The sequence below is a fragment of the Macrobrachium nipponense genome, chromosome 19 (assembly GCF_015104395.2).
Source record: "Macrobrachium nipponense isolate FS-2020 chromosome 19, ASM1510439v2, whole genome shotgun sequence".
NCBI classification, from domain to species: Eukaryota; Metazoa; Arthropoda; class Malacostraca; order Decapoda; family Palaemonidae; genus Macrobrachium; species Macrobrachium nipponense.
Window position 1 is genome coordinate 85778856 of NC_061088.1, and position 15445 is coordinate 85794300.

At 40.0% G+C, this 15445-nt stretch overlaps 1 protein-coding gene across 1 annotated transcript; it reads left to right on the forward strand.

Moving 5' to 3' along the window:
• Window positions 1-590: 590 nt before the first annotated feature.
• LOC135212231 (oplophorus-luciferin 2-monooxygenase non-catalytic subunit-like) lies at window positions 591-9807 on the forward strand. Its single transcript, XM_064245677.1, has 3 exons — window positions 591-652; window positions 6678-7207; window positions 9638-9807. The coding sequence occupies exons 1-3, from the start codon at window positions 591-593 to the stop codon at window positions 9805-9807; spliced, it is 762 nt and encodes a 253-aa protein (XP_064101747.1).
• Window positions 9808-15445: the final 5638 nt, after the last annotated feature.

Here is a 15445-nt window from a genome sequence, read left to right on the forward strand (position 1 = left end):
TAAATTTCGACTCATAAATTTCTTATTATTATTCACAATTCCGCGATTAAATTTGCAAACAGAGTACCAGGCCCAAGCACAAATGAATGGGTGGCCTCCACCACCTGGTGTATACCAAGGTGTGACTTTTTAATTTAAAATGGTCTGTATGTTTGTATCTTAAAAAAGTAAGGTGGTGCAATAGATTAACAATTGGAAAAGCTCACTGGAAAAGGGGAATTCGCGTATATTGGAAAACAAATTGTAATGGAGGTAGCAGCCAATATCAAGAGGTGAGAGTAAGTGATTCATACTGAATCCTAAAAAAAAAAGACTAGAAGACGATCGAGGCCTAATGGTGGCTGGGGGGAAAGAATGCGACTTGAAACGATAACACATCTAGGCCTATAATAATGGTGGCTTAAAACGGTTAACAATGAAACTCAACAGGAGGAAGGAAAAATAAACAAAACTCAACGGTAGTTTTGAAAGTCAGGGGCACCTCCTGAAATCAGTATGGAAGGGGTAGGCTATACCGTAAGAGACTGAAATATCACCGACGATGATACGGACGCCGCGAATTTTAATAAAGGACGCGACAGGGCCGAGGCATGAATAAGAAGGTCAAGAGAAGAGACCAAAGACAGCGAATATGCGATGGCTGGGTCGTGTCGTTAGTCGCGAGAGCATGAAATATGACGGCGAATCACGGGGAGAGGAGGAAGCACACGACGCAGAAGCAGAGGGATGTGTGGAAAAAATGACGAGAGGATTCTGGATTTTATCTTAAAAAGAAACAGCGACGAAGTTCTCCGGGAAAAAAGAAGAAGAAGAAGAAGAAGAAGAAGGAGATTACTCCAGCTTCCGACTTGACTTTAAGCTAATGGCATGCACGGCTCTGCCTCGGTTACAAAGATAAAGAGGGGTTTGGTTTTTTAAAAAGTTGTTATGCGGGAATGTTTTGTGATTTTGTGATATCTAGTTTTATAAACAACTTCTCAAATTAACGGGGTTATCGTTGTGGAAAGGGTGATGGACAAGAATTAGAATAAATAATTTGTAGTACTATAAATAAGCTGACGATTAAAACTGTAAAAAAAAAACCAAGGGAATAAAGTTCTACACCTCACGCGAACAGTGTAGCGTGCCCGCAACTGCGTGTGTGTGGAATGAGCGCTTAGGTAACCAAGAGAGAGAGAGAGAGAGAGAGAGAGAGAGAGAGAGAGAGAGAGAGTGAGAGAGAGATCATGTGAGATGAATAAGGAAATGGTGATGCAAGCGTTCTTTAGCACTCTCCATAAACAGGGACGCAGGAAAATAAGAAAACTCGGGTTTTTGATTGAATTGTCATCAGGGTCTGTTATTTCAAAAGCTAGGCGGGCATTCAACTCAAGACATTATATATAGATCCGTGTGTGTGTGTGTGTGTGGTCGCATCGACTTATCTGAGAATATAATAGCGAAATAAGTTCATCAATTGGGTGGTTTATCATCTCACTTAAATATAAAGGAGAAAGGACAAAAAAAGAACACTATTTAGGAAAACATTTTTTTTGGAGTTTGTTGGCGAAATGCTTCCTTAAGATGCGTTCAACTTTCATTACGTAGATTTGTCAATACGAATTAATCGTTTTAATTCATAACTAAAACAAAATACAGACCCGTACTTGATACATTCATGATTCTTTACGAAGTGTCTAAATGCTTCCCCACAAGTACAAAACACTGGGCAGTGGCAAAGTAGCTAATCTGAAAATAGATAAAGTAAAAAAATGCGTCGAAGTTTCTTCGGAGCAATCGAGTTTCCCGTACAGTGTATAATGCTGTAGGACCCGTGGCCCTTAAAGCTTTCAGCCACGGCCTGGCAGTGGCCGGCCCTATAGCTTTGCCAGACGCATGATTATGACTAACTCTAACCTTAGATAAAATCAATACCTACTCGGGCTAGGGGGCTGCAATTTGGTATGTTTGATGAGCGGAGGGTGGATGATCAACGTACCGATTAACAGGTCTCTAGCCTCAGTAGTTTTTAAAGGTCTGAGGACGGAGAGGAAAAAAAGTGTGGACGGACAGACAAACAGCCATCTCAATAGTTTTTCTTTTAAAAGCAAACTATAAGGGTTTATGCTTAAATAAATCAGTGCTTAAATAAATCAGTACAGAAGATGTAAAGATTCCCTAAATACAAGGAGGTTCAAAGGAGGTTGCATAGATATCTATGTCTATCAGTCTGTTTGTTCATTTGTGCACAAATATATATATTATATATATAATAAAATCCAGGTTTTTTCATTATCAACATAAAAAATCAACCAATGTTGAATGGGGGGAGGGGGGGGAGAAGAAACTAGTTATTAAGAAGGCATCTGAATGAGAATACAAGTAATACTGACTCGTTGCGCAGTCAATAAAAAAAAAAACGTTTTCTTTGCATAGTCAGAAACCTAATGAAAAAAACCCGTTTTCTTTGCATAGTCAGAAACCTAAGCAACAGCCGGGAGGAGGTGTCCCTCTCTCTCTTTCTTGCTGAAACACTGTATTGTCTATTGTTCTGCGTTTCTAATCTTTCATTTTGCTCGCGGGCAAAAGCAACCCACCACCGCCACAGGAGAAGAATCTATTGATTTCAGTCTTTTTACATAGCGGGAATTGAAACGGCACTTGACGAGAAAGGAAGAGAAAACAAGGCGTGATCAGAACCTTCCTGTTTACGTCGGGACGCATGGTTATGAGAATTTTTTTCCCTTTCCTGCACACGTAAGTTGTAAACATTATATTCCTAACTTAACGTGTATTAAAGCGTGCTAAAATCTATGGTCATATATCACATTGTTTCACCAACGAAAATTAAAATAAATACGTTATATTTTATTATGAATAATTTTCTGTACAGTTTAATATGCATATTATTTATTTTTTACATTTTCATTCTAATAAATAAATCATAAATATCCTACCCTAATATTCCTGTGTCTAACTCGACGCCGAACACCTTTTTCAGTGCTTTTTTTAGGGTCTTCCATAGACCATTCCTACCACAACCCCCCAACAACAAACACAAAAACAAAACAAAAACAACAAAGTAGTTTTATAGGCTTACTCCCCGAGTAAGCAAAGATCGAATGGAAAAGGTCGACGATACAAAGAACATCCAAACGTAGAAAAACTGACTCGCGAGGAAAATGAAATAAAATAGAAAGTGTGAACTGCAGACAGGAAAGGACGTTTGAAAAGTACCAGAGAACACAGATCATAACACTCGTACTAGCTGGTTACCAAGGAAATTTCGAGAATAAAGAAACAATAATAATAATATAAATAGTAAGGCAACGATGAACTCACGAGGAACGCAGGTGAGACATCAATGGCTGCCTTTTCAAACGACTATAAACGCAAGGCATACTGTAAGCACTGAGGAAGGTTATTTTCTTTCTTGTGCACTGTTTTGGGGCCTTTACTTTTTCATTATTTATTCAGACAGCTCTCTCAGGAGACAAATAATAATAATAATAATAATAATAATAATAATAATAATAATAATAATAATAATAATAATAATAATAATAATAATAATAATAATAAAATAATAATAATAATAATCCATGTGGAAATTGTACCCATAATCATAGGAACACTAGGAGGCACGATCTCAAGATCCCTGAAAAGAAACCTGGAAAAACTAGAGGCTGAAGTAGCTCCAGGACTCATGCAGAGAGTGTGAGCCTAGAAACGGCGTACATAGTAAGAAAAGTGATGGACTCCTAAGGAGGCAGGATACAACCCGGAACCCCACACTGTAAATACCACCCAGTCGATTTGGAGGACTCTGATAAGACCGAAAAAAAATAATAATAACAACAACTTAGTACATCAATTTCCCCACCATGAAGAAATAAGCTATAGTTATGTTAGCATCATGAGGTCAGCTTCATCAGGGGAAACTAAACCATTAATATAATTAAAAAATGCCAAGGGGAAACTATCTTCCCCTTTCTTATAAATAATGCAGATACCACCCACGTGCTCAAACCACAATGAAGGTCTAAATAATAATATTAACAATAGTATTAATAAAAAATATATATCTCTCTGTATGACAGAATGTGATACTACCAGTATTACCGTGAGAAAGATATCCACAAAAGGAGCAAAAAGCGGAGATAAACAAAGAATCCTCAAGAACAGAAGTTCTCCACTCGGGGTTCAAAGAGACAGTTCCGAGAACTTTGAACAACTCCACCTTCACTCCTTTGTAGTAAAAGTAGTGTTTGGTGATGTTGAGACAGATTGGTAAAACTGTTAAGAGTTCCAACACACTGACTCCACTGGCTATAGCAGATGTATGTAACTGTGGTGGCCACATTTCCCTTTTTTGTTTTGGTTTGTTTGTTTGTAAGGTGTTTTTTTTTACGTTGCATGGAACCAGCGGTTATTCAGCAACGGGACCAACGGCTTTACGTGACTTCCGAACCACGTCGAGAGTGAACTCCTATCACCAGAAATACACATCTCTCACACCTCGATGGAATGCCCGAGAATCCACATTTCCCTCTTAACGTCTCGAATTCTTCGAGCTTTGTTGGGATATACTCGTCAATACAAAGCCTTGAGCTCCAAGCGCAAGAAATATGAAGAAATCATGATGTCCGGTAGCGGGGAAACGAACCCGCGATACCATAATCACGACGAAGTCACCTTGCTGACCTGACCACGAGAAGGATAAAAGTCTATTGCCTCTCGTATATACATATACCTGTCGTTTTCAGATATATCTATCAGAGCTGGAATAGACCCATCCTCACCATCGTAGCGAAGTGGGCAATGGTTTATATTGCTTTTTAATGAGCATCCTACGATCATACCCTACCATATATACCCTAATGCTATTCTCCTTGAATTTTAATGCATTTTTATGTGTCTATTTAGTTATCTATCGGTTTACCTCCTCTTACTCTTCCAGACGAACACCAACATTTGGAATTTCAGGTTCCACATGAATGGGGTTCATACATCTGAATAATAATCATAATAATAATAATAATAATAATAATAATTAATAATAATAATAATAATAATAATGCGCAGGGAACAGATCGTCTTTGATACACGTTTTGTTGAAAATAATGGCATTTTTCAACGAATTAATCTTATGCAGGGTCCTTGGAATCCTTCTACACAACAACCCAGAGAAGACTTGAAAAGACCCTGAATAAGATTAATTCGTTGAAAACTTCCATTATTTTCAAGAAAAAAAAAAATAATGGTTGCAGGTTCACAATAGTGTAGCATGTGAGTGTATGGTCTTTAATGGATATTAACTTGACTGAAGACGAACCAAGTACAAGGGGTTCGAAAGCTTTTTAATATCCATTAAAGACCAAATACTCACAGGCTATATATTGTGGACCTGCAACCATTGTCATAATTTTCGACACGGAATTTGTTCCCAATAATAATAATAATAATAATAATAATAATAATAATAATAATAATAATAATAATAATCAGTGTCAGGTTGATGCGGGTATGGTCGTGAGTATGGTACTTAAGGGTACGCTGCTGCCATGGGAAGGAGTCCACCTGTGTCTCGTCTTGTTCGCTACACACACACACACACAGACGAGCACAGATAGGAGCAAACTGTTTATCTCCAAATCTTTCTCACCGCGATGAAGATAAAAGGTCACTCGAGCGTTCTTCGTGGGACGTTCCTCTCTCACATGTCACGAGGAGAGAAGATGGAGTAAGAGAGTTATGAACATAGAGGTGGAGGGCAGAAGAGGGAGGGGAAGACCAAAAAAGTTCAGGTGGAAAGGTAAATAATTGAATGACATGAAGGAAAAAGGGTCTAAGAGAACAAGATGTACAGGACTGTGGAAGATGGAGAAGGCTGCGATTAGAAACAGCGACCCCTTATAATAATGGGAAAAGCTGAAGGCGAAGAAGAAGAAGAAGAAGAATTTCCTCTCTAACATTTCCCACGCTCTAAGTGGGAGCAAAACCGATGCCATCAGCTGGGTCACATATATAGGTTGATCGAGCTTTAAATTGTCAAAATTTTAAAAAATGTTCTCAGATGAGTAAATGGCTTGGTTTTTTCTTTCTCTAAATGGGAGCAAAAACCGATGCCATCAGCTGGGTCACATATAGGTATCTGATCAATCTTACATTTGCCAAAATCTTAAAAATCGTTTTGAAATGAGTAAATGTCTTTTTTCCTGTGTCCTTGAATGATTCATGTCCTCCTGGCACGAATATCAATGAATGTCTTCTTTCAATTCAGACTGATAAGATTTAATTCATCAACTGAACCAGACGAATAATAAACAACCCACTTCTCATGACGATAACGTCAAAAACAAGCGTCTCCCGTAGATAAAATACCATAAAAGGAATTTATCGACAACTGCATCAGAAACTCTGAGTATTTATAAGACTCTCTTAACGTGTTGGTCTCTGTCCTTCACGGCCAGCTTCCGGTACGGCGAGGCCTTCTTCAATTCTACTGCAGATTAGATCAGCTTGGAGGTATATAATTCAAGAATGGCGTCTTCTCGTTACGCCATTTGTCTGGCGTCCATCATTCTGATTTCCACCTCGTCTGGGGCAGGTCTCGGCGCGCATCCTGGTAAGCGCAAAGTATCGCGAATCAACGGGAATGAAAACGCGTCCAATGCTGTTTGTCCTTGAACCAGAAGCTCCATCTTCCCCTTGCGGGTGTGTCATCCCTCGGCCCCTCCCCACTACGAAGTCCTGGACTGCTCCAACGTGACGAGCGAGAGGGAGCTGCGGTCGATTTTCCAACGAGACTTCCCGACGAATTACTTCAGCAAGTTCCTGATGGACGGAAACATGTACGTCAGCACCCTGAGCGAGGGCACCTTCGGCGAGAAGAGTTTCAGGGAGGTCGTCATCACGAATGGGGTTCTGGGTCGAGTGGAGCCGAAGGCTTTGCTCGGCAGCGTCCTCTCGCTTCAGGAAATCGATCTCGAGTCGAACTATCTGACTTATTTCCCCGCCGAAGAAATACCGCTCTATACTAACCTGGAGAGCTTGAACCTGCGTGGCAACAAACTCACGTCCTTAGCGAACATCCTCTCCCAGACACTCATGGACGTTAAACTGGACGGGAATCCGATGGGTCACGTTCCAGTTGACTTCCTGCAGGATGTTCCAGAACTCCAGATCTTCAGCTGTAGTTCCTGCGGCCTCACGGAAATACAAACAGGTACGTCATCGAAAGTCTCGTTCAGGGGAATGGGATTCAAAGATTTCACGGCTCACTTTGTAACATTAACCGTTCTCTATCACGATTTCGTCTAAAACATAGCTGTAGTGTAATTGTTCCACCTTGTTCGAGTTGAGGGGCTCTCCAGAGCTCTCTGTGCAGATCTGAATACATCTGAACAAGGTAATTATTGAGGAATTTATCCTTTAAAAATGATAGTAGTGCTGCTACTAAAAATAATAACAATATAAAATTAACTAAACTAGGAATTTACAACACCAGTTCCTCTACACATCCATGTCGTTGCAGATGTATGGCCGCTTGTCCAATCCATTCCAAGGATACATACACCTACACAGATACACACACACCACACACACACACCACACACACATATATATATATATATATATATATATATATATATATATAATATATATATATATATATATATAGCTTCTTTCCCTTTCAGAGGTTACTGACAACACGTTTCTTCAATTCCGGGACATTTTTTAAAAAGTTGCCTTCAATTCCTGAGACATTTACAGGTCTTCTCTCCAGTTCCAGGAATATTTACAACTCTTCTTTCCAATTCCATGAACATTTACAAGTCTTCTCTTCTTCCAGGAACATTACAAGTCTTCTCTCCAATTCCAGGATCTTTACAAGTCTTCTAACTAATTCCAGGAGCATTTACAAGTCATCTAACTAATTCCAGGATCATTTACAAGTCTCCTAACTAATTCCAGGAGCATTTACAAGTCTCCTTTCCAATTGCAGGAACACTCTCTAATTCCAGGAACAAGTCTTCACTCCAATTCTAGGAACATTTAAAGTCCTCTCTCTAATTCCAGGAACAAGCCTTCTTCTCAATTTATTTTAGGAGCATTTAAAAAACTTCTTTCCAATTCAGGGAGCATTTACAAGTCTTTTCTATAATTCCAGGAGCATTTACAAGTCTTCTATCTTAAGCCTTCCATGGACATTTACAAGTCTTCTATCTAATTCCATGAATATTTACAAGTCTTCTCTCTAATTCCAGGAACAAGTCTTTTCACCAATTCCAGGAAGATTTACAAGTCTTCTCTCTAATTCCAGGAACAAGTCTTCTCTCCAATTCCAGGAAGATTTACAAGTCTTCTCTCTAATTCCAGGAACCTTTACAAGTCTTCTCTCTAATTCCAAGAACAAGTCTTCTCTCCAATTCCAGGGGCATTTACAAGTCTCCTTTCCAATTGCAGGAGCATTACAAGTCTTCTTCAAATTCCAGGAACCAAGTCCTCTCTCCAATTCTAGGGACATTTAAAAATACTCTCCCTAAATTCCAGGAACAAGCCTTTTCCAATTCTAAGGCATTTACAAATCTTCCTTTCCAATTCAGGAAGCATTTAAAAGGCTTCTCTCTAATTCCAGGAACATTTAAAAGTCTTCTCTCTAATTCCAGGAACAAGCCTTCTCTCCAATTCTAGGAGCATTTACAAATCTTCTTTCCAATTCAGGAGCATTTACAAGTCTTCTCTCCAATTCCAGGGACATTTAAAAGTCTTCTCTCTAATTCCAGGAACAAAGTCTTCAATTCCATGGCATTTACAAGTTCTTCTCTCCAATTCCAAACAAAGTCTCTCTCCAATTGCAGGAGCATTTACAAGTGTTCTCTCCCAATTCCAACCAATTAACCAGGAAAAACAAGGTTCTCTTCTCTCCAATTCCAGGAGCATTTACAAGTCTTCTATCTAATTCCAAGAACATTTACAAGTCTTCTCTCTAATTCCAGGAACAAGTCTCTTCTCTAATTCCAGGAGCATTTACAAATCTTCTCTCCAATTCCAGGAGCATTTACAAGTCTTCTCTCTAATTCCAGGAACACTTTACTAGTCTTCTCTCTAATTCCAGGAACAAGTCTTACTCTTCCAATTCCATCCATGCATTTACAAGTCTTCTCTCTAATTCCAGGAACAAGTCTTCTCAAATTCCAGGAGCATTTACAAGTCTTCTCTCTAATTCCAGGAACAAGTCTTCTCTCCAATTCCATGGGCATTTACAAGTCTTCTCTCTAATTCCAGGAACAAGTCTTCTCTCCAATTCCAGGAGCATTTACAAGTCTCCTTTCCAATTGCAGGAGCATTTACAAGTCTTCTATTAATTCCAACAACAAGCCTTCTCTCTAATTCCATGGACATTTACAAGTCTTTCTCTAATTCCAGGAACATTTACAAGTCTCTATCTAATTCCAGGGAACAAGTCTTCTCTCCAATTCCATGGACATTTACAAGTCTTTCTCTAATTCCAGGAACAAGTTTCTCTCCAATTCCAGGAACAAGTCTTCTCTCCAATTCCAGGGGCATTTACAAATCTTCTCTCCAATTCCAGGAACAAGGGGGTCTTCTCACCAATTCCAGGAGCGTTTACAAATCTTCTCTCCAATTCCAGGAACATTCACAAGAGGACCTCAATTACGCTTCGTCGATCTGGGATACAACGAGTTGACATTCCTGCCGGAGGGAGCGTTTAACTTGGCACCATTCGATTCAATGTTGGTTCTCAGCGATAATAAGCTGAGCAGCGCGTCGCAGGAGCCATTAACGGTCAGGCTTCTGTAATAATCCTTTACTTGTGCAGGAGAGAGAGAGAGAGAGAGAGAGAGAGAGAGAGAGAGAAAGTGGTCAAGCGCTGGGACCTATGAGGTCCCTCAGCGCCGAAAAGGAAAATTGACAGCGAGAAGGTCTGCAAGGTGTTCGGGTCAAAACTCGTATAACTCAATTTTCGACCTGTTCCCTACCTCCGTTTGACCCGAAATCTTGCATGGTTGCTCAATTCAAGTGACAATGCAACCTTACATGATCAGTAAGTCAGCACCAGTGACCGCTGGTGACCTTACATGATACCTCTCCCGGTATCTCAGGATTGGTATTGAAAATTTTCGGATTTCTTTTACTTCAAACACAAGAATTTTTCTATGAAGGAAAGTAATTTTAGTCCTAGGGTAAAAAAAATAGTTATAAACTACTGAAAATACTTCAGATATTCTGATATATTTTATGATATTTTATTGCCAATATGTGTAGCGACGTACAGTAATCCATAAGTATATTCTGTATAACAGTTGTAGATGACAATTAGATAAATATAACTCAATAAAAAAATCCTTTAACTTGCATATAGAGACGTTTTGAGATGGTCTGCATAAAAGACCTTACTGCCAATAACATATCAAGGTATTAAGGAAGATACCCACGGAGGCACTTGATAATAAATGAAATATCGAGGTATTCTGCCATGAATTCACGGCAACACTCGATGACAATACTTATGGTACCATTGCGAGAAGTTCCCTTTCAATCTTCCTTTTAATAGCATCTGATGATCATATCAGTCTCTCTGTGATTCGCACAGGTGTCACCTTCGAACTGGAGATACAAGACAACCAGTTTGAACAGCTGTACGAGGACGTTTGGAGGCCAGTCTTCGAGAACACAACTAACGTCTCGCTGTACAGTAAGTGAATTGTTCCCTTTCTTAATTAAGCAACGCGATAAATATCAGAATCACGGAAATCTATCTATCATATATATATATATGCATGCATTAAGCTACAAACGTCCTTTAATATCCAATTCGCACTACCGCGGAATTTATATACCTTCGTATATTGTCAACCGAAGGGGGATTTTTTTGAGTCGATAATAATTTCGTCCTCACGTGGATTCGAACCTGCGCACAGACAAAGATGAAACCGGGACTCCAGTGGCGTTATTCCGATGTATCAAAATAGACAAATTGCAAGGATGAATCTTAAAAGGGTATTTAGGAGACTGAAAATGGGGGAATATAATGGGATATTGTAACAAAGAATCTTAAATTTCGGAAGCCACTGCACATAAAAAAAAAGTATGGAACTGACGCCAAACCCCAGAAATCAAAAAGGAAACTGTTCCCTTCTCCCTCGACAGAGAATCCTCTGCTCTGTGACTGCGACACCGCCTGGCTGATCACCGACCAGGACATCGTGTACAAATATCTGGGCATTGGGGATTGCAAGAACGGGACCTATTTTCACGAGCTCGACCCGGCGTACTACGAGGAGATGTGCTGATGGAGAAGTCGAGAAAGTCTGGACGTATCGACGTCCTTGATTTCAAAAGGAGGCTTTGTTTGAAAGGGTACAGGTGTGACTGATACAGACGAGTTTTTTTTCAAAAGGAATTAGTCATTTAATAAAAGCCACGCCTTGTCGCGTACTTTTAACCATACCCGTTATCATCATTATTCAAAACTTACAATCAGAACAGAATAGAACAGAATACAGAATCTAGGCCAAAGGCCAATCGCTGGGACATACGAGGTCATTCAGCGCTGAAAGGGAAATTGACAGTGGAGGGTTTGAAAGGTGTAACAGGAGGAAAACCTCAAAGTAGTTGCACTATGAAACAATTATTAAGAAAGGGTTAAGGAAAGTAAGATGGACGAAAGAGAATATGAACGGAGGTACTGTGGATGGAATGAAAAAGGTTGCAGCTAGGTGCCGAAGTGACGCTGCAAAGACAACTTTTGTAATGCCTACAGTGCACCTCATGAGGTGAGCTGACGGCACTAACTCCCTAAGGGCCCACAAGGACATTATAATCTATATAATGAGCTTCCATAGCACAGTAGGTCCAAAAGTGACTTTGAAATAGAAAAGATTAGGGGAATAAGTGTAAAAAGAAGAAGAAGAAAAAAACAAAAAAACTCCAGTCCAGGCGAAGAAATGAAAAATCCTTCAGAGCGAACGATCTGATGTCAGAAAAAAACATCAAGGAATTTAAGGAGACGAAAAATAAAACAGCATAGGACCCAGTTTCCAATGAAACTTAGAGATGATTGACATTGAAAACCAGGTATACAGTATACTAAAGCCTTTTTTTTTATTGTGCATTCAAAGCCCTCTGGGAATGTTGGTAATTAAAAGGCCTCTGGGAATGTTGGTAAATCAAAGGCCTCTGGGAATGTTAGTAAATCAAAGGCCTGCGGAAATGTTGGTAATTCGAAAGCCTCTGGGAATGTTGGTAATTCGAAGGCCTGCGGAAGTGTTGGTAATTCGAAAGCCTCTGGGAATGTTGGTAATTCGAAGGCCTGCGGAAATGTTGGTAATGCAAAAGCCTCTGGGATGTTGTAATTCGAAGGATGGCGAAATATTGGTAATACGAAAGCCTTTTAGGGATGTTGGTAATTCGAAGGCCTGTGGAAATGTTGGTAATGCAAAAGCCTCTGGGAATGTTGGTAATTCGAAGGCCTGCGGAAAAGTTGGTAATTCGTAGGCCTCTTAGGACGTGGTTGGTAATTCGAAGGCCTCTGGGAATGTTGGTAATTCAAAGGCCTCTAGGAATGTTGGTAATTCGAAGGGCTCTGGGAATGTTGGTAATTCGAAGGCCTCTAGGAATGTTGGTAATTCGAAGGCCTCTGGGAATGTTGGTAATTCGAAGGCCTCTAGGAATGTTGGTAATTCGAAGGCTTCTAGGAATGTTGGTAATTCGAAGGCCTCTAGGAATGTTGGTAATTCGAAGGGCTCTGGGAATGTTGGTAATTCGAAGGCCTCTGGGAATGTTGGTAATTCGAAGGCCTGTGGAAATGTTGGTAATTCGAAGGCCTCTGGGAATGTTGGTAATTCAAAGGCCTCTTGAAAGGGAAATGGTTGGTTAATTCAAGAAGGCGGTTAATTAAGGAATGTTGGTAATTTCAAAAGGCCTCAGGAATTGGTTGCGTAATTTCGAAGGCCTTGGCGGAAATGTTGGGTAATTCGAAAGGCCTCTGGGAATGTTGGTAATTAAGCAAAGGCAACTTGAGGAAATGTTGGTTAATAATTAGAAAAGGCCTTCAGGATGTTTGGTAATTCGGAAGGCCGCTGGGAATGTTGGTAATTTCAAAGGCCTCTTTAAGTAATGTTGGGTAATTCAAAGGCTCTGGAAGTTGGTAATTCAAAAGGGCCCCCCCTCAGGAATTAACTTAAAGGTTTGAATTCGAAGGCCTCCTCCTAAGGGAAATGTGTTGGTAATTCGAAGGGCCTAAAGGGAATATTGGTAATTCGGCAAGGCTTTAAGGGAAGGTGGTTGTTGGAATTCGGAAAGGGCCCTAAGGAATGTTGGTAATTCAAAGGCCTTCAGGAATATTTGGTAATTCGGAAGGCGTTGGGGGGGGAAATGTTGGAAATTCAAAAGGCAATTTGGGAATTGCTTGGTTTAATTTTTCAAAGGCCTCTAGGAATGTTGGTAAAAAATTCGAAGGCTTCAGGAATGTTGGGAATTCGAAGGCCTATAGGAATGTTGGTAATTTTCGAAGGCCTCGGAAAGTTGGTAATTCAAAGGCCTCTAGTAATGTTGGTAATTCGAAGGGCTCTGGGAATATTGGTAATTCAAAGGCCTCAAGGAATATTGTTAATTTTCGAAAGGCCTTCTAAGCCGGAATGTTTGGTTAATTCGAAAAGGCCTAAAGGAATGTTTGGCAATTCGAAGGCCTTCTAGGGAAAGGTGGTTGGTAATTCCAGGCCTTAATTAAAGGGAATTGGTTGGTTAAATTCAAATTGGCCTTCAAAGGAATATTGGGTAATATTCAAACGGCAATCCTGGGGAATGTTGGTTAATTCAAAGGAAGGTCTGGAATGTTGGTTAAATTCAAAGGCCTCTTAAAGGTGGGGAAGTTGGTAATTGCCGGAAAGGTTCAAAGGCTAGGAATTTTTTGGTATTAAATTCGAAAGGCTAAATTAAAAGGGAATGTTGGTAATTCGAAGCCCTCTGGAGGAATGTTGTAATTCAAAGGCCCTTGGAAGTAAATGTTGGGGTAATTCGAAGGCCCCCCCCCCCCCTCTGGAATGTTGGTAATTTCAAAGGCCTCAAGGAATATTGGTAATTCGAAGGCTTCTAGAATTGGTAATTCGAAGGCTAAAGGAAATGTTGGTTAAATTCGAAAGGCCTTCTAGGAGGTGTTTGGTAATCGGAAAGCTTAGGAAATGTTGGTAATTCAAAAGGCCTCCCCCAAGGAACTAATTGGTAAATTAAAAGGCCTCTTGGGAATGGTGTTGTTAAATTCAAAGGCGGCCTCTGGGAAGGTTGGTAATTTCCCCAAAGCCTCTAAGTTAATGTTTGGGTAATTCAAAGGCCTCTTGGGAAAATAAGTTGGAATTCCAAAGGCCTCAAGGAATATTGGTTAATTCAAAGGCCTTGGGGAATTTGTTGGCCGTTAATTCAAGCGGTCTGGGAAAATTGTTGGGTAAGGCAAAGGCTCTTAGGAATTTGTGGTAATTCAAAGGCTTGGCGGAAAAATGTTGGTAATTCAAAGGCCTATGGAATGTTGGGTAATTCGAAAGGCCTTGGCGGAAATGTTGGTAATTCGGAAAGGGCCTCTAGAACGGTTTGTTTTAATTCAAAGGCCTTCGGAATGTTGGTAATTCCAATAAAGACCTTTCGTCAAAGCCTCTGGGAATGTTGGTAATTCAAAGACCTCTTATGGGAATGTTGGTAATTTCAGGCCTCTAGGAATGTTGGTAATTCGAAGCTTCTCAATTGGCAGAATGTTTGTATTCGAAGGCTCTTAAGGTGTTTGGTAATTCGAAGGCCCTAGAATATTGGTAATTCAAGGCTTCTAAAAAATGTTGGTAATTCAAGGCCTCTAGGAATATGGTACTTCAAAGGCTCTAGGAATGTGGTAAATTAAAGGCCTCTAGGAAATGTTGGTACTTCAAACGAACTCTTGGAATGTTTGGTAATTCAGGGCCTCTGGGAATTTGGATTGTAATTTAAAGGCCTCTGGGAATGTTGGTTAATCAATTCAAGGCCTCGAAGAAAATATTGTAATTCAAAGGCCTCTAGGAATGTTGGTAATTCAAAGGCTCTGGGTAAAGTTGGTAATCAAAGGCCTCTGAAAAGGTGTTGGTATTAAAGGAGGGCGCTGGGGAAGTTGGGTTAGGCCATGGCCTCTAAAAAGGAAATATTGGTAATGGGTTCAAAGGCGGCTAGGAATGTTGTTATGTGGCAAGGGCCTCTGGAAAAACTTGGTTAAATTGGCAAATTCCCCCTCTTAAAGTTGGTAATTATCGGAAGGAAAGGCCGGCTAGGAATATTTGATATTCAAAGGCCTTCTAAGAATGTTGGTAATTCAGAGGCCTCTAGGAATATTGGTAATTCAAAGGCCTCTGGAATGTTGGTAATTCAAAGGCCTCTGGGAATGTTGGTAATTAAAAGGCCACAAGGATGTTAGTGATTCGAA

What these genes read in the sequence shown, in the direction of transcription:
- LOC135212231 (XM_064245677.1), top strand. Translation starts at nt 591, where the DNA reads ATGAATAAGAAGGTCAAGAGAAGAGACCAAAGACAGCGAATATGCGAT. An exon ending in TGCGATGGCTGGGTCGTGTC is followed by an intron (nt 653 to 6,677) that starts GTTAGTCGCGAG and finishes TTGAACCAGAAG; the next exon opens with CTCCATCTTCCCCTTGCGGG. An exon ending in CCTCACGGAAATACAAACAG is followed by an intron (nt 7,208 to 9,637) that starts GTACGTCATCGA and finishes CTCCAATTCCAG; the next exon opens with GAACATTCACAAGAGGACCT.